Source organism: Rhipicephalus sanguineus, chromosome 1 (genome assembly GCF_013339695.2).
Source record: "Rhipicephalus sanguineus isolate Rsan-2018 chromosome 1, BIME_Rsan_1.4, whole genome shotgun sequence".
Lineage (NCBI taxonomy): Eukaryota > Metazoa > Arthropoda > Arachnida > Ixodida > Ixodidae > Rhipicephalus > Rhipicephalus sanguineus.
The window spans coordinates 117,178,782-117,200,856 of record NC_051176.1 but is presented as its reverse complement, the minus strand read 5'-3'; the positions used below and the strand labels follow the sequence as shown (position 1 = coordinate 117,200,856).

At 44.0% G+C, this 22,075-nt stretch overlaps 1 protein-coding gene across 1 annotated transcript in view; it reads right to left on the bottom strand.

The window, feature by feature from the left end:
• Nucleotides 1-1,878: 1,878 nt before the first annotated feature.
• LOC119396509 (proteoglycan Cow) overlaps nt 1,879-22,075 on the bottom strand; it is a 51,935-nt gene continuing 31,738 nt past the window's right edge. The window contains exons 10-11 of the mRNA XM_037663765.2: nt 14,309-14,446; nt 1,879-6,292 (exon numbers count right to left, since the gene is read on the bottom strand). Coding sequence (XP_037519693.1) covers nt 6,177-6,292; nt 14,309-14,446 — 254 coding nt within the window. The 3' untranslated portion in view covers nt 1,879-6,176. The remainder of the gene's footprint in view (nt 6,293-14,308; nt 14,447-22,075) is intronic.

Here is a 22,075-nt window from a genome sequence, read left to right as displayed (position 1 = left end):
ACCAGCATCTGCTTGCGCTTCTGAGTTCTCGCTTCTGCTCTCGCGGCGCATGCGGTACTCTCCTCCTCTAGTCTCCTCTCCTTCAAGGGGTAGAGCACTCTGCGCGTTCAGTCCAGCGCTTGCTTCGGTTGACTCTTCCGAAATGCGGGCATGCCGAAATTCTTTCCTGCGCAGAGCCGCGATGCGCGCCAGCGCATGCACGTCCCCTCCCCCTCTTTCTCCTCTCCTACGCTGCCTCCCTCTCGCGCGCCTGTCGACCGCGTTCGAAATTCTCTCCCGCGCAGCGCCGCGATGAACGCCAGCGCATACGCGTCCTCCCCCTCTCCTACGCTGCCTCCCTCTCGCGCGCCTGTCGACTGCGTTCCCCGGTCGCCCTGTGAGAATTAACGGCCAGGCTAGAGGGAAGACACGACGCGCGTAGTGTTCCTCCTCGCGTTCCACGACGCGAGGTTGGTAGCATGCCCGATGTCGGTAGCATGCCGAACGAACGCCAACGGAACGCGATCGTGCAAGTGCTCCGGCTTCGGCTCATGGTCTCCTTTAACGGGAGATGGTGTAATTTTTTTCTTCTGCTTTATTTTTCGGTGCCTTTTTTATATATATACATATACATATCCGAGGCATGACGGCGACGGCAAAAATCTGCCGAGAGTGTCCATATAATTGCTATCACAAGAAAAAGTCAACTCTAGAGCTTGTCAAATGGGTGCTGCAGTGCTACAGTTGACCTGCCGAGGGGGGGAGGGGTGCGGCGAGCCCTTCCTTAAAAACTGGAAGGGGGCTGGCGGGCCCCCCCGAGTATCATCAGTGCTAAAATAGCGAGAGCCAAGCACACGCAGCGGTACAAGATACTGAAACTACCACTGAGACGCGCAGCTCGGCGAAAACGGAACTTTTGAACCCCTCGCGCCGTTCTCCATGGTAACGCCAAGAGGTTCTTTTTTCCATGAATCAAACAGAAACAAACAAGCAGCATGTTATTACACCTTGTGATGCACGGAAGGCTTTTTTATCGCGTCTAGTTTGATTACTAGTGGTTAATAGTACACGGGACTCTTGACGTTATCGGGATAATTTCGAAAGTATCCCACTCGTGGCGCACATCGTTTCCTACATTTACCTTAATTTCTCGATTACTATAGCACTGCTGTTGATACTATTGACGCTTTAGACGTTCTCACACATTGACCTTTCACTCTGACATTAATTGTTATTTGCCTTTAGTGTCCCTTTAAGGCTTTTTCACCGGCTTACCCAATGGTTATCAGCAGTGTCATCCTCGGTGACCAAGGTTGCTCATGAGGACAAACAATTGCACTAACAAAGTAACAGATATGATGAACTCTGGGTCTTCCTTCAACTATGTTATACGTAGCGATGTTTTACAGTAAGTAAAAGATATAATGAACTCTGGGTCTTCCTTTAACTATGTTATACGTAGTGATGTTTTACAGTAAAAGTTTATGCACAAAGGGGGTGGGGCATTATCATAAATTCTTTCTTTGCAATAGCAATGTCCAAATCTGTGCAAAATGACTCAACACTAGCTGGCAGAGAGCCGTGTGCCTTTTCCTTTATTGCGAACTTTTACGAGTGCAGCTGTACAATCGCCTGGGAAGTGCAGGTGCTCGTGACAGACAGCAGCAGGTAAACAAGATGCCGCACATTGCACTGGTAAAATCTTATTCCTAGAGCATGGCAGAGGAACAATGGTGCACCCATGTTGCCTCTACCATGCAGTCGACATGCACGGTAGAGGCAACATGTCTGCATGTCTGCAAAATGAACAGTGTTATATTCGTGCAATTGCGTACGTCTGTATACAAATTACTTTTTATACGTACGGATTACACATATACTAGGTCATACACTACATAATTTTATGTCTCGTAGTGGTACTTTATTCATCACAGCCTACAAAAACATTGTTACATAGTGGTTACCATGACCATATGCAAGTAGTAAATACATGTGGCATAAATGCATACAGAAAAACATCGGATGGCACTTATAAGAAAAGAAGACATTTGTACTGCTACACTTTGTTAAACAAAGATGCTAGTTATGCATTGTGGACTACCATCCACTAGTCCCATTAATCCCAGGACTAATCCTTCCAGTCACTCATCTGATAAAATGTCACAAGCAACTTCCATTAAGTAGAGAAAAATGGCAATATACTACTTTCCACGGTCACTATGTGCCACAGACCATGCCAATTTCAAGTAAGAGTTAAGAAGGCCATCACACAGTGTTGACAGCCAAAAACAGAATGCAGTATGCTTGAGAATACTCGCAGACACCTGTGCAACTGAACTTTCTTTGTGCAGTTTCGACATCACAAAATTTGCTCAAAGAAGATTTTCACATATTTTAGACAGCTAAGCCCGAGACAAGCATTGGCATTTTAACAGTAATAACAGCAAAATGTACGGGTCCCCTTGTTTCAGCTGAACATCAGCTCGGCCACATACAGGACTTGACAGCACAACAATGATGCAGTTCCCAGCTTCTTGCTTATGGTGGTTGGCATACATTGGAGAATTGCTGTTATGAATACTGGGCTTAAGTGGATTTTTTTTGGCATTCTCACTTTTCAATATATTACAGTTTCAAACCTGTATCTAGGGGTCACAAAAACAATGAGAAATACAACAGCATCTGCTTTGTCAGACTATGCTCAGTTTCTGAGCAGATTGAAACACCAACACAAGACTTTTGAGAACACAAATGTACACCCTCAAAAGTCACCCCCTTGCCTTGGAGGTTAAGACGGAGGGACAGGAAATGCAGTAAAACAGGTGCACAGATCACAAATATTCTGCACACACTAAAGTCTGCACATGCGCTAATTCTGTAGGTGCTAGATTCTGTAAGTGCTAAAAACATGCATACAGAACATGATGATTCCACATAAAGGCTCACAGCAGTTCCTGCTCTTAGGTCACAGAACAGATAGCATGCACAAAAAAAAGTCTATCACCAAGGCAGTTCTCACTTTTGCTTCTATGCTTTTTGCACAAAAAAGAAGGAAAAGCAATATACAGATATCAAGCCAAGCCAGGGAACAATAAACAAAGGCCATAGCAAACTTACCAGCCAACATACCAGCCCCCAAAAACTATGCACTTTTACACCAACAGCAGCAGTTTCTTTCATGGCCTTCACTGGAATGTACCTCTTGCTTCCACACGTAAAAAAAAGGAACCCCAAAAGGTTTGTTCCACGAGTAACGGGCTTCATAGATACACTTTAGATATGCAAAAGTGCACATGTTGCTTCAAAGGTTAATGATGCTGTTGTCACCACCCATGCCTATAAATGCATTTAGCAAGATTTGCATGGCAAGTCATTTAAATGCTTTAAATGTAAACTCAGGCCCTTGACAAGGTAATCCATGTGTGCCTAAAACACATCAGCATAAAACATTTGTGCAACACACTATGGAGGAAACTGATACTAGCAATTCTACATGAAACATGCTTGTCATGCCTAGAAAAAAAAAAAAACCACTGAGTTATTTATAGTGCCCTCAGAATACTGCAATAAGAAATGCTCAGATTATTAACACTAACCTTATATGAAACATGAGATATGGTTTACAATCAAAACAGAAAAAAAGAAGCCTAGCTTATAGCATGCCTTCATTCTTTTTTTCTCTGGGCACATCATTGGTTGATCGACGGACTTTCAGGCAAAGTTTTCTAGAGGCATGATATTTAATATTACATTAAGTAGACACCACTGTTCAGTAACATAATCACGATGAGATTCATACTCGAGAGTTTTGACATCCCTGTGCCTTAGCATGTTTCAAACTGCACAGTTTTATTGGTCAGGCTGACTGCTGGCATGGAACCATACCTTGAGAAACTGAATGGTGGATAAAGATACAGTTATTGATAACAAGAATGAGATTCAAAGAAGTGTAAATGAAACTCCGTGTTCAGTTTCAGCTTTTCAGGCGAAGAGAAACAAGACTATCAACTAACCCACAAGAAGGATTCTGAATTTAAATAAATATATGTTGCAAGCTAGAGCTTTCTTCCCTCACAGACTTGTTTTTGATATCCTCCTTGCTAAATGCGCAAGGAATCATCATACTGGCTCAGGAAGATTAAACGCCTGAAAATTACATTGCTTACGTGAAACTTAAATGTGCAAGGAACTGTTCATAACAATGGAAAAAAAAAACATTGACACGAGTTATATTGATGCATGCCAATGTTAGCAAAACTGATGCACGTAGCTTGTGAATTTGCCCACATGTGGCGTGCAGTCATCTGTGTCAGTCTTACCTACACCAGCTCAGCACAATGTAATCTTAACTAAAACATTTTCCAATTACTGTAGGATGCAATATTGGTGCACGTGGAAGAGAGAATATCAGATTCAGCAAACTAGTGTGGTACAAACTGACCTATTATCACAGAAGTCTTTGTACACTAAATCACTGAATCGGCATGCTGGAACACAGCTTACTAATAATTAAGGTGCGTGCAATCTTATAAGCCCGTTGCTGTGAAACAAGTGAGATTCAAAAGCAGTTAAAACTGCATTTACACCTCTCTTTCCAACGTCAGTCCCAAATAATTCCTCATAAACAACCAGAAAATGCAAACACAACACTGCAGAAGCTTGTGACTTCAAGAAAATAAACATCAATGAGAGCCACTGATATTCTTTCACAGGCTAAAACACAAAGCTAAATAAACACACCTTTAACAAAGATAATACATGTGGCACTCAACTTAAATGGAAGACTTGGATTCTGTTGGCTTTCTGCAAATTCTATGAAACATAGGTTGCTAAAAGACTCACATTTTTCCTGCATACACAAATATAGGCCTTTATGACTCAGGAACATTAAGAATGCATACAAACAAAACAAAGAAAGCAACAATGGCACAGCATAAACACATGGCTTCACAGAGTAAGCAAAATAAACTCCACCACATGACATAATTAAGCCTTTTACAAAATTAGCACAACCAACAACAACCAAAAAATTGTGACGCAGTGTGTTAATAAAAATAAGGTTCACGTAAGTAAAGCAAAGGCAAGCATTAAACATGTGCCAGTTATTAAAGCCATTCTTGCTGTTTAATAAATACACCGTTAGCAAATATGGACAAAACTGTAAAAGTATTCTCGCAGAGCACTACACACATTTAAAAAAAAATACAGTAAATAAGTGTTTTAAAAGATATTTGTATCTCCTAGCTCCAAACAGACATACTCAAGATATAAGCTACAAGCTTTGTAAAAGCAAGCCTTGGTTTTTCTAAAACTTTTACGTAGCCCACAAAAATTTGTCCTTCACTGTGCTCTAGAATACAATAAAACTAGGTAAAGACATAACTAAATCATGCCCTCAAATTAAGACATTGTTGCCCAGATGAATGCAGGGAAGCATTCACAAAATGAGCGAAACACGCTGAAATTATCAGCACTGGTAATCATAAATTGCCCAGAGCAAATAAAATGCATATATAGGTTAACAAAGTGTATATGTACCCTCAAACCAGATCATTTGAGCCTATCTGTAACAGGTTGCAAAATAAAAGTGATTATGAGAGTGCAACATAACAGGGCAAATAATAAAAGCTTTAAAGAATCTTGTACATCATATATAACAGCACTCCATGCTCACACATTTCTCATCTGTCCATTATTACTTCTAAGGAGTCCACACTAAATGGGTGAGGTAACAAATGATAAATTTTGATCAATTGCTGCGACAGCTGAGTTATACTGTTGAGACTTCTTCAATGTAACAATAACAAAAATGTTCTCAGTTCCACTGAAAAAACAATTCTTCAATTGTAACAACGAAACATAGGGCACCTATGATGAAAGACAAACCTGTGGCTTGCAAAAAGTAGAGCCAATGTTTTCATATTAGAATGCCACTACTGCTGTCAGTTCCCACTAAAATGAAACACACTTGTGTCAGGACAACTGTTGAAGACAAATGCGGTCCCTTCTGACAACCACAGCCCGATATTTTTTTTTTTGTTCCTGGCCGTGAACCAGAAGAGATGAGGCCCAGACTATTGCACTTGCTATCACCGACAGAACAAGCGGGTGCATCAAGGAGAAACGGTGGTGAATCGTAAAGGGGGAGGGGCAAAGGAACAGGTGAGGCCCAAAAGGCCACGCTTTGGGAAAGATGTTCAGAAGTCCTGAATGCGGTCTCCCGATCCTTCATCTTTGTCCTTAACTTCATCACTGTCCTCTTCTGTGTCATCCTCAAGTGACTTGTCACGATTGGTCTTGTTCATCAGCGATTCTGCAAAGACACAGTTGTTCCTGAGGTACTTAGAGCCCAACCAGATTTCATATCAGCCAACACTCTGTGCAGATGGGGCTGCATTTTCAGTCGATTCTAAAAAGTATTTGCACCTGATTTCATTAATATGACTTCAATCCAAGATCAATTCAAAACAAAGAACCAAACAAAATACACTTCGCAAGCTTTAAAGGGACACTAAAGGCAAATATTAAGTCGACGTTAAATGTTGAAATAGCGATCCAGAAACCTCGTAGTGCTGCTTTTTTGCCAAGGAAGTGCTTGTTTTGAATTAAAATCACCTTTTTAGTGGTCCGCATCGCGTTAGCGCGCTTCAAATCTCCCGCCTGATAATACGACTTTCCTACGTCACTGCTGCCGTGCACAACGTTGCCCGCTTTTACTGCGCGGCCGCCGACACTAGTAGCAGCCGAGTGGAAGTAGCGGGACCCACAGTAGCAACAATGGCGCTGCGGCAAGGACTTGCTCGGATGGGCACATTCAAAGCCTTCACCAAGTTGTGGTTGGTCTTGTAATCCTCAGTACGAAAGTGCAGCGAGCACACACGCAGAGGTTTTGACTGTTTAGCACACTGGCGCAATGGCATGACACTAAGCCACTTTGAGCGTAAGAGTTCATTCCGCGGCACCCAGTGAAAAGACACACCGGTTTGCGAAACTACCACTGAGACAGGCGAGGCGCAGTTCGGCGAAAACGAACCTTTGAACCACGCGCGCCGTTCCCCATGGCAACGCCACGGAGGTTTTGTTTTCCATGAATCAAGTGGAAACGAACAAACAGCATTTTATTACGTCTTTTGATACTCGGAATGTTCTTTTTTTACTGCTGCTAGTTTGATTACTAGTGATTTAATGGTAGGCCAACTTCCATACGTCATCGGGATCACTTCGAAAATGTCCCACTCGTGGCGCTCATCATGTGATACATTTAGCTTAATTTCTCGGTAAGTAGGGCACTGCTGTTGATAATATTGCCGTTTTAGAAGTTGTCATACATTGGGCTTTCACTCTGACATAAATTGTTATTTGCCTTTAGTGTTCCTTTAAGTCTACTGAAACTCCTCTGGATATTGTCACGGGATCGTGACGTTCATGAAGGCAGCAGTCGACGTGTCCAAGATGAAACTTTTTATTTGGCCGAACTTGTGGCCTTAAAACGGAAAGTCAAACTACAGCAATGCACACTGTGCACTGATAGCAGCGAACAGAGCATTGGCCGTCAATAAACTGAACCACGGCAAGGCGCGTCGGCATTTATACATGTGGCATCGATCATTCAAGCATTATCGCTGGTGGCCGCGTTAGTTCGAGAATAAACTTAGTTCGCGTTTCCGCGCCCAAGCCTAACAAATGATCCTAAAATAATCTCAAATGTTCCCAGACATTCTGGCGCGGTTTGTGCATGGCAGCAGCTAGATGTGCAATGGGCTGGTAACATAAAACATAGAAAGGAGCGTGTGTGACAATATCTTTTTTTTCACCCACTTAATGCCTTTAATTAACTTAATACATTAATTAATTAATTAATTCTGAACCTGTTACTAACAGGTTGTGGGCAGGTCAACAACAAAAGCTTCAGATTAGGGTGTATGTAGGTTTTAAAATTGAATAGTACCATATTTACCCAAATAAAAGTGCATCTATTTCCAGAGAAAATGAATCTGAAAAGTGGCTGCATTTTACAACTGGACATGAACCCAAAACAACTTGTACAGGGTTAGCAACAGATTACCATCATAAGGGCCGGACACAATGTCATGACCACCACATTAGGGCGACAGAGCACATTTTACAGTGGGTTTGCATAGACCAGGTGTAGGTTCACACCATGCTCAAGTGTGACCTGTGTGTGTCATATGTGTTCCCAGTGGAATGCAATTGGTGATGTGTTGTTTTCACTATAGAAGCTTATTTAAAAGGATAGTTATTTTGCATGCTGAAGAGAGTGGCGACAGAGCTGCACCAACGTCTTTCTTTGCTTGCCCCAAGACCTGTGTCCCTAAGTGGAGCAAACAAAGCTGCAATAATAATATCTAGGGTTTTATGTGCCAAAACCACGACATGGTTATCAGGCAAGCCGTAGTGGAGGGCACCAGAAATTTTGACCACTGGTGTTCTTTAACGTGCACTGACATCACACACTACATGGGCCTCTAGCATTTTGCCTCCATCGGAATGCAACTGCCGCGGCCGGGATCGAACCCGCGACTTTCGGGTCAGCAGCTGACCACCGAAACCACTGTACCACCACGTTGGACAAAACAATGCGAAGTTGCTAGCTGACCAGGAAAGGTTTCCACGGGCCGAAAACTAGATGCTAACGTGACCTCAAAGACAAGCTTGCTGACTTTGACAGGCAACTCCATGTACACCACATGGCCATGATGACTGGGCTTCTCTAGACGGAGACTTGTGAATGCGCATATGTGATTGAGGCCTAACCATAAGTTATCTTAAAGCCAATAAAATCTGGATCAGAATTCGTGAAATGGGTTTTTCTCCTTCAGAGGCATACAAGAATCTACAATAAGTTGCCAGTGGCTTGTGAAGAGAAGCTTGATGCTTGTCAGCAGTTCATGCTGGCACTTCATCACAAGAATGGATATTTGTTAGAGGAAATTGTAAACATAAACCAAACACCATTTTATTTTGATATGCCTGCCAACACGGTCCACTTGAATTTTTTAAATGCGAAGCATTTCTTAGCGAACTTCTGCGAGTTTGAGCGTGTCTGTCTGTCTGTCTGTCTGTCTGTCTGTCTGTCTGTGTCTGTCTGTCTGTCTGTCTGTCTGTCTGTCTGTCTGTCTGTCTGTCTGTCTGTCTATCTATCTATCTATCTAGCCGCCTACGACTTTGTGCTCTCCTGGCCGTTTTGTTAATCGGATGTATACCAAAATCGGTATGGAATAACATGACTGTACTACGAACATAAATGACAGGTCATAACATGAAAATCATGACATGCATGTCATGAACAGCATGATTTACATTCCACGGCCTTGGGGCTCTTGCGGCTATTCCGTTAGTTTCATATATACCAAAACTGGTATGACGTGACAAGAGTTCATGGCGAACGTAATGACAGGTCCTAACGTGCAAATCATGACACGCATGTCATGTGCGGCATGATTTACATGACATGGTCTCAGGGCGCTCGCGGCCGTTTAAATGAATGGATATATAGGAAAACTGGTATGACGAGACATTACGACATGACGAACATAACTGACACATGGTAACATAAAAATCATGACACGCGTGTCATGCACGTCATGATTTACATGCCACGCTCATGACGCACTCGCGGCCGTTTGGCTAGGTTGATATACACCAAAATTGGTATTGCGCCATGTGATTGTATGAAGAACATGAATAACAGGTGGTAACATGAAAACCATGACATGCATGTCATGTATGTCATGATTTACATGCGACGCTCATGGTGCATTTGCGGCCGTTTCGCTGGCTTGATATACACCAAAATTGGCATTGCGTGACGCGACTGTATGACGAACGTAAATTAGAGGTGGTAACATGAAAATCATGGCATGTGTGTCATGTACGACATGATTTAGATGGCACACACATGGTGCGCTCGCGGCGGTTTCGCTTGATTGATATGCACCAAAATTGGCGTTGCACGATGTGACTGTATCAAGAACATGAATAACAGGTGGTAACATGAAAACCATGACATGCATGTCATGATTTACATGCCACGCTCATGGTGCATTCGCGGACGTTTCACTAGCTTGATATATGCCAAAATTGATATTGCGCGACGCGCCTGTATGACGAACATAAATGAGAGGTGGTAACATGAAAACCGTGGCAGGCAAGTCATGTGCGACATGATTTACATGCCACGCTCATGCTGCGCTCGCGGCCGTTTCGCTCGCTTAATATACACCAAAATTGGTATTGCGCAACGTGACTGTATGACAAACATATATGACAGGTGGTAACTTGAAAACTATGATATGCATATCATTTACGGCATGATTTACATGCCACGCTCATTGTCCCATCGCGGCCGTTTCGCTAGCTTTATATACACCAAAATTGGCATTGCGTGACGCGAATGTATCACGAACATAAATGACAGGTGGTAACATGATAACCATGACATGCATGTCATGTGTGGCATGATTTAAATGCCGCGCTGCGCTTACGGCCGTTTAGATAACTGGATATATACCAAAATTGGTATGGCATGACAGGAGTGCATGATGAACATAATTGACCGGTCATGTAGTGTATATACCAGAATATACGTTTCATTGACACGGTATATACCACATTGTACATGCACGCGTGCATGGCAAACATGCGATATATGGTGAACTAGATGCCATGGCATGAATGATTTCATTTGGCTCAAAAATAAACAAAGCGATGTATGCAGCTCTTTGCTGGCTGCTTCGCATTACATCGATTCCCACAGTGCGTGGGATCTGCCGGATTTTTTGACTGGGTAGAGTACAGGTGAGAGGTGCCAAGCAGGTATCCCTGATGTGGTCAAGAAATGTGAAAACCTGTGTCATCGCAATGCTATGATATGCAGCTGCAAGACTGCTGAACGCACAGAAGTTTCTGGAAGAAGCCATAGCACGAGCAAATAAAAAGGGATGAATGGACACCAACATGAGAACTGACTGAACAGACAGTGTGGCAGAAGAAGCCTTGCAGTAGCATTGAGGCTTTGTTCCATGCTTCATGCCACGCTGGTCGAGTTCCACCTTGACCAGCATGTCAAGGACATATGAAGGCTGCATTCAAACTGAGTTGATTGTGATACCTGAAGGTACCGTGTCCCAACTGCAGCCACTTAATGTGGGAATTAACAATAATGTCAAAGAGTATGTCTGTACATTGTATGGTGCATGACTACTAAATGACAGCCACACTGTTAACAACAGCCAGCAGGTTGAAATACATATACGAACTCGCCAATTGGCGAGTCCGCCACCATCCCATCCATGATGCTCGTGAAATCATTCAATAGTGTTGAATATCAATGGCAATTGATGGCATGGAGGATGGCCCACTATGGTCAGTTGACAGTGACAAAGAAATCTCCATTAGTGATGATAGCAGCAACGTATGAACTTTAACATTTTTTTTCTTGCACATTCACATAGGAAAAAGCTACCGTAAAATTCCAAGCAACCCTTACAAAAATAGATTTAGACAGTCTATAGACTGTCTAAACTCATTTTTATACAGTCTATAGAGTATCTACATACATTTTTGTAAGGGAAGTGCCCCCCCCCTCCTAGTTTTGGGAATTTGAATTTGCCGCCCACTTCCGAGCAAGCGCCCCCTATCAAAACTGGCACCCTTTCTCCGTCTCTAGCCATTGCTGGATCTAGCCATAGCCGTTAGGCTTGGTGTGTGTTAACGTAGCCAGTCAGCATTTGTTCATTGTTCCTCGTGGTCGACTTTGCTGCACGATGCCGTCGATGTGTTCTTACACTGTTGCCAAGAAAATTGAGGTGGTTCAGTGGCATCGCCAAGGTGGAAGAAATGCGCACGCGACCTCGCGGCACTTTAACATTGATCGCAGGAGGATTCGCGAGTGGGACAACAAATATGTAGCCTTGCTGCAACAAAACTTCGGCAAGTCGAAGTCACGACGCAAGCTGAGCAACAGTGCTCCCGTATTAAGCGAAGAAGTGGACGATGCCCTCTTCGAGTTTTTTTAAAGTGAGCGCAGTGCCGGGCGCGCTGTTAGCAACAGGTTGCTTGCGGAAAAGGCTGTGCGCGTAGCCAGGAGCCTGCAGCTCGGAAACTTCGTAGCGTCGGACCATTATATTGCCAGGTGGAAGGAGCGTTTCAGGATCTCCATGCGACAGGCAACGAATGGAAGCCAAAAGACGCCGGATGACTATGCAGAAGCAGCGCGTGCCTTTCGGTTGTCCGTCAACGAGCTGCGATTGATGCACGACTACAAGCCTTTCAATATGGCCAACATGGAACTGCAGTCTGAATGCTATAGCCTGTTTGACACCGACTCCAACGGGTCCTTTGATGTATTTGAGAGTGAATAAAGCAATCATCGAAAATTTCCCCATAAAGCTTTTGTGCACACTGTACATCGCTGTGAGAAGCCTTTACCATTTTTTAGAAAAAAAAAAAAAAAAAACGACCGGCCGCCATCTTGAATTTTGCAGCACTTCCGAGCAAGCGCCCCCTCCCCTTCACTGTGGCCATTATCACCACCTCTGGAGGCGGGGAGGGGGGGGGGGGGGCTTGCTCGAAATTTTACGGTAGTTTATGTTTGAAATAGTAACAAGGTTTCGTAAGCTTTAGGAACTGCATGAATAAGGTATCAACTGAGCATTGTGGCACAACATTGGCAAGATGAATTGGGTGTAGCAGTATAATTTTTATGCAAATTTTAAACAATAGAGACACTAATTTCCAAAGAACCAATGGGCGTTATCAATATATTTTATCTGCAAACATAACAATGCCTCTTTGCATTGTTTTGTAATTGTAGGAGTGCTATGCACATTGCACGTATGCAATGCTTTCCCCCTGAGCAAAAAAAAAAATGTATATGGACCAGAGATCCCATGATAAGCAGATGTTCTTTCCACCTATGAATGCAACATTTCTTTCCACCTATGAATGCAACATAAAAGACTGCACTCCAAACATGCCACTGGCCCCGCCATGGTGGTCTAGTGGTTATGGCGCTCGACTGCTGACCCGAAGGTCGCGGGATCGAATCCCGGCCGCGGCAGCTGCATTTTCGATGGAGGCGGAAATGTTTGAGGCCCGTGTACTTAGATTTAGGTGCACGTTAAAGAACCCCAGGTGGTCGAAATTTCCGGAGCCCTCCACTACGGCGTCTCTCGTAATCAAATCGTGGTTTTGGGACGTTAAACCCCAGATATTATTATTAAACATGCCACTGCAAATTTTCCAATGAATTCGTCAACTGCAGTTTGTGCACAAGAATTAAAAATAAAATTAGTTTTTTGCTTTGAATCTGTGGTTCATACACTTTTGTTCACAGCTATACATGCATAGTCATACATGAGTAGTATGACTATGCATGTATACTATGCAATGTGTGTGTGTGTGTGTGTGCGCCTGTTTTTTTTTTTTTATGAATGTACAGTGCCCTCAAATATTTCTTGCACCTCTCAGTTGTAATATTCAGAGTTGATACCACAGCAAGCACATGTAAGCAGTTAATATAAATTTGCTTCTTAATGTGATTTTGTTCTGTGCATCAGTCAGCATGTCTGAGTGTGAGATCATATCACATACAACATCTAATAACACACATTCTGTAATACACAGTTGAACTTTGACAAAATTAACAAAGGTAAAACAAATTATCAGATATAACAAAGTAGTAAATCTAAAACACATCTTGCCGATGTCTCTGTGCAGCAAATATACGATGTAACAAAATGAGATATAATGAAGGTACTTTCATGTTGGATGTGTACCATAATTTAAAGTACTGCAGCACTTCAAAAATCTGTGCTAAAGTACAGAAAATAATTTTTACACTCAAACCTCGTTATAACGAACACGGATATAACGAATTATCGGTTATAACGAAGTAAATGAAGAATAGTCTTGTAATAGCTACAGTGTTAGAAATAAACGTTTATAACGAATTTTCGGATATAACGAAGTTATTTTCGTGGCAGATGCGACTTTGTTATAATGAGGTTTGAGTGTATTATGTATAAACGGTGACTTTTCATATTTGTGAAGAAACTATATATGGCAAAGATCAATGGGCAGGTCAGCCTATAAACAGAGATTCACATGATAACTCGCATGAAACGGAATGAATGCAGTGATAAATTATTGAACCACAGTTGGCACAGGCCTAAGAACGGCACCACTAGTATTTCAGACAGATACATACTAGTGCCACAATACTTATCCTGACGTGTAGAAATGCCAGAATCAAAGCTTAAGTGTGTATTTATTTCTGAACAAAACTGGTGCACTGCAGTGTACGTACCACAGTCAGGCCGGTCTCTCCGGCGTGTGTTGGCGAACTCGGCGCCATGACGGTCAACGCACCAGCACATGCCAGCGCTGCTGTGGCACTGGGCTGGCAAGAAGTAACCCTCCTCGTCACACTGTGGGATGTATGCCCCTGCATCATTATTGGAGAGAAATATTTTGTTACATACGAGTGAATCTATAGCTCTTGGCTACTATCTCGCTATACATGCCTGACAAACACAGGTGGTTTGCTCATTCAGCTGATTTAAGGCAATGCTGTCCTCCTGAGTGAACTCTTTTGTAAAATAAATTTTCGCGACACTAGCATATGTTTACATTTTGCTAACCTTTTGCTTGTGTAAAAACTAAAGTGTGAAAATGAGAAAGGTACAGTTTGCATGGAAACTGAAAACTCGCTCTTGGAAATCATCTTACAAGCAACAAGAAGAATGCTGCTGAAACAGAAACATGAAGGTAAACACTAAGAGGACTGCAAGAGACAAACATGGTCTGTTCAGAGAGAGACAGATCAAATATACCGTAACTTTCTTCCTGTCACATATTTAGAGAATGGCACCCCTTAGTCTCGGACTCCATTGGCCGTGGTGGTGGTCAACCTCCATCCCACTGGACCACATCTGCTAAGGAGCAAGTTGCCGTCTGATAGTGCAGCCTCTCAGCTGTTCGGGGTTGCGATTGGGTTGGTGTGGGATCTTTGTAATACGCCAAAAAATGGCTGCAAACTTCACTTAAGCGTTGACTTACGTGTTGACAGTGCAGACTTCAGTTAACTCGACTCTAGTTATTTCATTTTCCTGGTTAATTTGAGCTTGATTGAAGGTCCTGGCTGGTGCTCTTTACATTTCTATGGGACCAAACTTTTATTATTCAATCCTGAAATTAGCCTTCGCTGGTAAATTCAAGCTTGGCTGGTCCTCTTGCAAGCGCCCGACCCCAATAGTGACCACAGAACTGGTTCCCGCACGAGCAACATCCGACCTAGAGGCACTTAGGGAACAAAATACACATCTAACACACGTCTTCTACAATTGATAATGCCTATTTTTTGACCTGCCCTAGAGAGATTCTAACACCAAAACGGTAGCTCATAGTGAATTATCACAGCGCTTATCCGATTCTAACGTGTGGCTTTATTTTCGAGAGAATTCATCAAAGCTTTCTCAAACAATGCAATCTCATATGAGACCAAAACTGTGTTCACAGCAATGCATGCAGAGCCAGCCTGGCTAGCGTCGCCGCCACTTCCATCCTGAGATTGCGACCACCATGGATGGTGAGTTTGCACAGCATAACGACGACAGCCGCTTTCAGTCTGATTACGAGCACACTTTCATACGTGTTCTATTACTTGTTCAGGTAGCGGAAACAAGTCGTATTGCATGTTCTCAGTGTTCCAGAGAATTGCACACGTTGCAGGATGAAACTAGCTAAGTGGTTAGTCAGGTAATGATAATTGTTGGGGTTTAACGTCCCAAAACTACGATATGATTATGAGGGATGCTGTAGTGGAGGGCTCTGGAAATTTCGACCACCTGGGGTTCTTTAACACACACCTAAATCTAAGTACACGGGCCTCACGCATTTTTGCCTCCACCGAAAATGCGCCCGCCGCGGCCGGGATTCAATCCCGCAACCTTCGGATCAGCAGTCAAGCACCATAACCACTAGACCACTGTGGTAGGTTGGTTAGTCAGGTGTGGGCTGCTTAACACATGCAGGGCATCAAAGGTGCTATCAACCATAAAGATGACGACATACTTTGTTCTTTGTAGTGATAATGTGCTGCCTGAGGGTGATGATGATGAACATTAAGTAAATAAAATTTCAATCGCTGAAGACAGACTTTGCTGGTTTAATCTTCTTCTTACTGCCAGAATTGGAGATATGCTGGAGATATGACGTAAATGTTGTTTAAGTCCTCTTATGTCATTTTGAAGCTAATTTTCCACTTTGGACAAACAAAATCTTGATGCATCCTGGGATGTGCTACAATGAAGTCTATGATTGCCAAATGAGTCAGTGATGTTTGGCCACCCGAAAAATGCAATCAATTTCGTCAGTCCCTTTAGGATCGAATAAACAGAAGTCAACTGTAGTACTTTGAATTTGTTTCCCCTGTCATTTGCATTTGTTCCCCAATTTTTGGAGTAGCAAAATGTTGCTTTTGGAGCACGAAAATACAAATTTGGAGCAGGTTATGTAAAAAAAACTCAATTTTTTAGCACGAAATTCCAAATTAGGAGCAGTATAACAAAGAAGGCTTACTTTTAGAAAAGAAAAAAGTATGCAGAAACCATTTGTAGCGTCATGCCCATGCTCCTGCTTACAGCGACACGAACACAGAGCGGTGGGCTCAGTGCACTCCCGCTTACAGCGCCTGCACTGCGTGGCACAATACGCGCGCAGTAAATATCATGTTCTCTCTCCAGCATTCATTGTGTGCTGACGTACATTCCGCTGCTTGCCTATGTGCGTCTGTCCATAGGCAACGTATATTTCGTCCTTATAGCTTGGTGACCCGAAATTCATGGGTTGAGACACTTCCCCTCGTACTGCTTGGAATACAGTCAGCGATCAAAGAAGACCTTGGGTGCATACCAGCTGAAATGGTGTATGGCCCACCACCACACTAAACCTACCTGGGGAATTCTTCGCCTCTACTGCAACCGACCTGTCACCGCATGACTACGTTGAACAACTGTGGCTCCTGTGTCAACGCATGCAACCTATTCCCGCCCGACTACCTTCCACCTATGATTTCTTCGTAAGCAAGGACCTTGCTTCATCAAGTAATGTCTTTGTGCGACGCGAAAACATCCGGCCATCACTTACGGCACAGTACGAAGGCCTATTGAAGGTGCTCGACCATGCCGAAAAAACCTTCACAGCAGCTGTATATGGCCGCACAAATGTGGCAATCAACCGCATGAAACCAGCGTACATGCCGAACTCAGATGTATCACTTTCACTTTCCTTAAGCTAAACGGTTGCATCGGCGCGAATTACGTAGCCTGAATATCCTTGCTCACAATAATAAATAAAAATAAATGCCTTCTCCTCCCCGGAGGGGAACCTTGTAGCATCATGCCCACGCTCTCGCTTACAGCGACACGAACTCCGAGCGGTGAGCTAAGTGCGCTCCCGCTTACAGCCCTTGCACCGCGTGGCGCAATACGCGTGCAATAAATATGGTCAGGAGTGCAAAAGCTGCGCCAATTGCACCAATTTGATAAAATTCCTCATTTTTGCGCCAAGCTGAGCCAAAACCGTGAACATTATTGAAATTGTGCCACGTTGTGACAGAATGTCCGACCAGTCTCAAAATTTTCCCAGTAGTGCTAGCAAGAAATGCAGGCCGCGTCAGCCACCTGCAGTTTGGGCATCATCATCCAATCCAATCCAGATGTGCAGATACTAACCCTAACCACACTGTGAAAGTAAAGAAAAAGAACAACGGTTCTAAAATTTCCTGGCCTTGTTCTATCACATGCAGAACACTTTTTAAGCCACTTTCGCCGCAATACACCAGTGCCTTGCGAAAAAGTGCACTAAGATTTAGATGCCGCAATTAGTACCGTATATTGCAGATTATAAGTCGACCCCCCAACTTGCAACCTTTTCTAGGGGAAAAAAAAGTTGACTCCGAACACAGCCTCATGCTGCGGCCATAACTCACCAATAAGTTTTTCAGAAGGGGGAGTGATCCAAAGAAATATTTATTTGCCCGTGAAACATTGCTTACGACTCGTCATCGCTTGAGAGAAGGATGCAGTCATGGTCATTGCCATCGTGTGAGCCACTGCTGCTGCTCGCCATCGGAACGGGTGCTGGTGGTTGTGAACCCAATCTCGAACCACCTCCTCAACGGCAGGGTATCATCCAGACTTCGGTCCGCGAAAGGAACGGCGTGTAGCAGCGCACGCGAAGATCTTGGTCCTTTGTTTTCTCCATTCCCTCACGCACTTTTCCAACACATCAAACTTGCGCCCTGCTTCAACGTTGCTTTCCGACTCTGCGTAGAGGATCGCTCGCCTCTTGAAAGCAGCGCTGTACTGTTGCCGGCATAGCGATGGCACCTTGGTGTCCATTTGGCAGTGTCGCAAATTGCACACACCACTGCTCACAAGCGAAGCGAAATGCAGAAATGGCGAACAGGCGTGAGCGCAAAAAGACGCGAAGACGCTTGTGGGCGCATGTGAATGGTCATGTGGTTTAGTTCCCCGCGAAGTGTTGCCAGCCCACACGGACACCGATGGTCTGTCAACAAATCGTTTCTATTGTATGAAAACAAAACTGCAGGGCGCATCGCAAGGTAAATTCCTCTTTATTCATAGAGCATCGTTCGCCCTTTATCAAAGGTTTGAAATGCTGCTTTCGAGACCGTGTTTCCCAAGCAGTTCGCATTAATGCCGCGCAGCGGTGATTTTTAAACGCGGTCCGTAGTTTCACCTCGCGTGGTTTCGCTATAGTTTCACGATCGTCGTGGCAGATCGAGAAATGTCCGGCTCCGGAAGCGGCGAGCGCGCTGGGAGATAGCTGTTGCTGCGACTCCGCTGCCTCTGCGGCTGATGTTATCGATGCGTCGAATAGCAGGAAATCCGAGGACGACGACCTTTCGTCGGACCCTGCAGATAAGTCAACTTTACGATTCCGCGTATAGGTCGACTCCGATTATAGGTCGACCCCCGAACTTTGGAAACTCATTTTATGAAAAAAACGTAGACTTATAATCGGCAATATACGGTAGTAGCTGTCATGGGGCACAGCACATTTTGTTCCTTAATTACTCATGCAGTACATGTGGGCACTTCTATTTCAACAAAAGCAGTTTGTTAATAATACGTGCCGAACTATTAATATTATTACAGTAAAAGCTCGTTAATTCGGATTTCTAGGGACCAGAAAAAATGTCCGAATTAACCGAATGTCCGAATTATCGATTGGTCGAAATAAACACAATAAATGCACGAGTTTTTTCAACATACCTTTACTTAACAAAGTAATCGCGGATGCTTGTGTTTTCGAGCAGAAATTCGCGCGGACACAATTTTTCTGAGCCCTTCAAGGTGCTCAGCAGCTCGCATGATGTCTGCAGTACCGAAAAGTTTCATCCGTCATCCACGCTTTTCGGTTGGCACGGTAATCCACGGGAAGATTGTTGATGTTCTTAAAGCAGCGTGGCTTTTGAACCTTTCCGATAACGAGAAGCGGCAAGCGCTCTGTGCCCGTCACGTTGGCGGATAAAAGTACGGTTACTCGTTCCTTGCTTCTTGCCGCCGATTGAAGGATCCCCTTTCATCACTCTTCATCACTTCTTGTCGGGAGAGCCCGTTATTCAGAGCACGCAAAATTTCTACTTTGGTGGTGAAGTCTTGGCCTCGTACTTGGGCCGCTTCGCCGGCGTTGCCATCGGCGGAGAGTGCGGTCGCACGAGAAGTCGGCACAAAAGCACCAGCAACGATCAAGCTAAAGGAGCCGTACTGAAACTTTCCTCGATAAATCGGCGATCAACGATGCAGCACACCAACGGGAACAAAGCAACAAACCCACACCAGCCCACACGCGAAAAAAAGGCGTTCAACCAGTCTCAATCCAAGCCAAGTCGATAATTGATGTCCATGGCGATGCTGCGTTTGAACTTCACTTTTGTTCCAAATTGTTCTTTTTTCGTTTTCGAGCCTCGCCAGCGGCCCGAAAGTCGCCGAATTATCCGATTTGCGGTCAAATCTGTCCGAAATAACGAGCGCCCAGTCTCATAGAGTGATGCGTATATTTACAGGGACCAGATGACGTGTCCGAATTAACCGATTTTCCGAATTAACGAGAGTCGAATTAACGAGCTTTTACTGTAATAATAATACGCGCCGTATTATTACCGAGTACTAGTATGATCGCTAGAAAAATCTGGCAATCATTCACAGCTGTGCATGATGTTTCAGCGGCCCTGAGAAACAATAAACAAGAAAATTCGCCAGTTTTCTTTTTTCACCACCCCCACTTGCTCCTTCTTTACGAATCTCCCGAATTTCGAGGTCTCCAGGTTGGCAGGTCCACAGCATTTGAAGTGCCGGTCAAATGATTTCACAGGTGCTGCAAATGCTAATCTGGACTCCGTCATTGTTTGCATTGTGGACTGGTTCAACAAACTGCTTTTGTTGAAATAGAAGTGCTCACGTGTACTGTGCACGAGTTCACAAATGTTGAATGGTATCGGAACGCAATATATGTTGCCTATAGACAGACGCACATAGGCAAGCAGCGGAATGTACGTCAGCACACGATGAACACTGGAGCGAGAACATGCAAGGGTGCAACAGCCAAAATAGGATTTCGAGCAATTTTTGGGGCAGCAAAATCTTGCTTCTGGAGCACGAAAATCCATATTTGGAGTAGGTTACGGGAAAAAACACTCAATTTCTTAGCACGAAATCCCAAATTTGGAGCAGTATAAGGAATAAGGCTTATTTTTAGAAATAAAAATATATGTACAAACTATTTAACATCAGCTAACACGTGCACAGTGCACGTGAGCACCGCTATTTCAATAAAGGCAGTCTGTTGAACCACCCCGCAATGCAAACAATATCGAAGTCCACATTAACATTTGCAGCACCTGTCAAACCATTTGACAGGTGCTGCATGTGTTATTGTGGATCTGCTAACCTGGCGACCTCAAAATTCAGGAGGCTTGTAAAGCAGGAGGGAGTGGGGGCAGCGAAAAAAGAAAACTGGTGTGCATGTCTTTGTTTATTGTTTCTCAGGGCCGCAGAAACGTCATACACAGCTCTGAATGATTGCCAGGAATTTTTTTAGATGTCAGCGACCATACTACAGTAGAATCTCGTTAATTCGGCCCCCTTTAATCGGAAATTCGGATAATTTGTCATTCCCACACCCTCCCTTCAAAAATGTTCATAGCCCTATGGCAACGAACATTCACTAATTCGACGCAAAAATGCACGCGCTGGTTAATTCGGACTGGAGGCAAGCCAAAGACGGCGAAACTGAAACTGTCTCTCGGAGGCCATAATATTTATTGCATTGCATTTTCTTTGCCACACATGTGCAAACTTATGGTCTCCCGAGATGGGCTCCGGCAGCAACGGCATAGCAACGGTGCGCTGTCGATGCCGATCGCGGAGGCCAAGGAAAATCGCATTTGTTTTCGAAAACTTATGAAAGGGGATGCAAGGTGGCGTTTTGGAGCACGCATCATCATCATCATCCTATCTTCGGCAGAGAACGGATAACAAAGAAACAACAAGGCTTCAGATGGATAGCGTGCGGACCTGCAGGCGTCGGTTGTGCTTTTTCCCCCCCTCTTCGGTGCGTTGTGACATATCGGCGTATCGGCAGTGTCGATAACAAAGAAACAAGGCCTGCGACGATATGGTGTTCCTTGGCCTGCTTCCCTCCGAAGAGGAGCTTGCAGATTACGTTACAATTGATGATGGTGTTGTCGTCGCTGGTCACTTTAACGATGACGAGATCAGGGCTGCCCTCGGTGGGACGGATGAGGCATCCGACGAAGACCCGTGCAATGAACTACGCCCGGTGCGTCGCACTGCAAAAGAAGCTGCGGACGCTCTCGTCGTTCTAGAGGAGTTTTGTTACGATGTCCCAGGCAATAGTCTTGCGCTAGAACGTTTGTCACATGCCCACAAACTAGTCCTTGCCGCCCAGCTGTCCACAAAAAAAAAAAAAAAAAAAAAAACAAACGAGCATCAAGGACTACTTCTCAAAATAAAGGTATGCGATA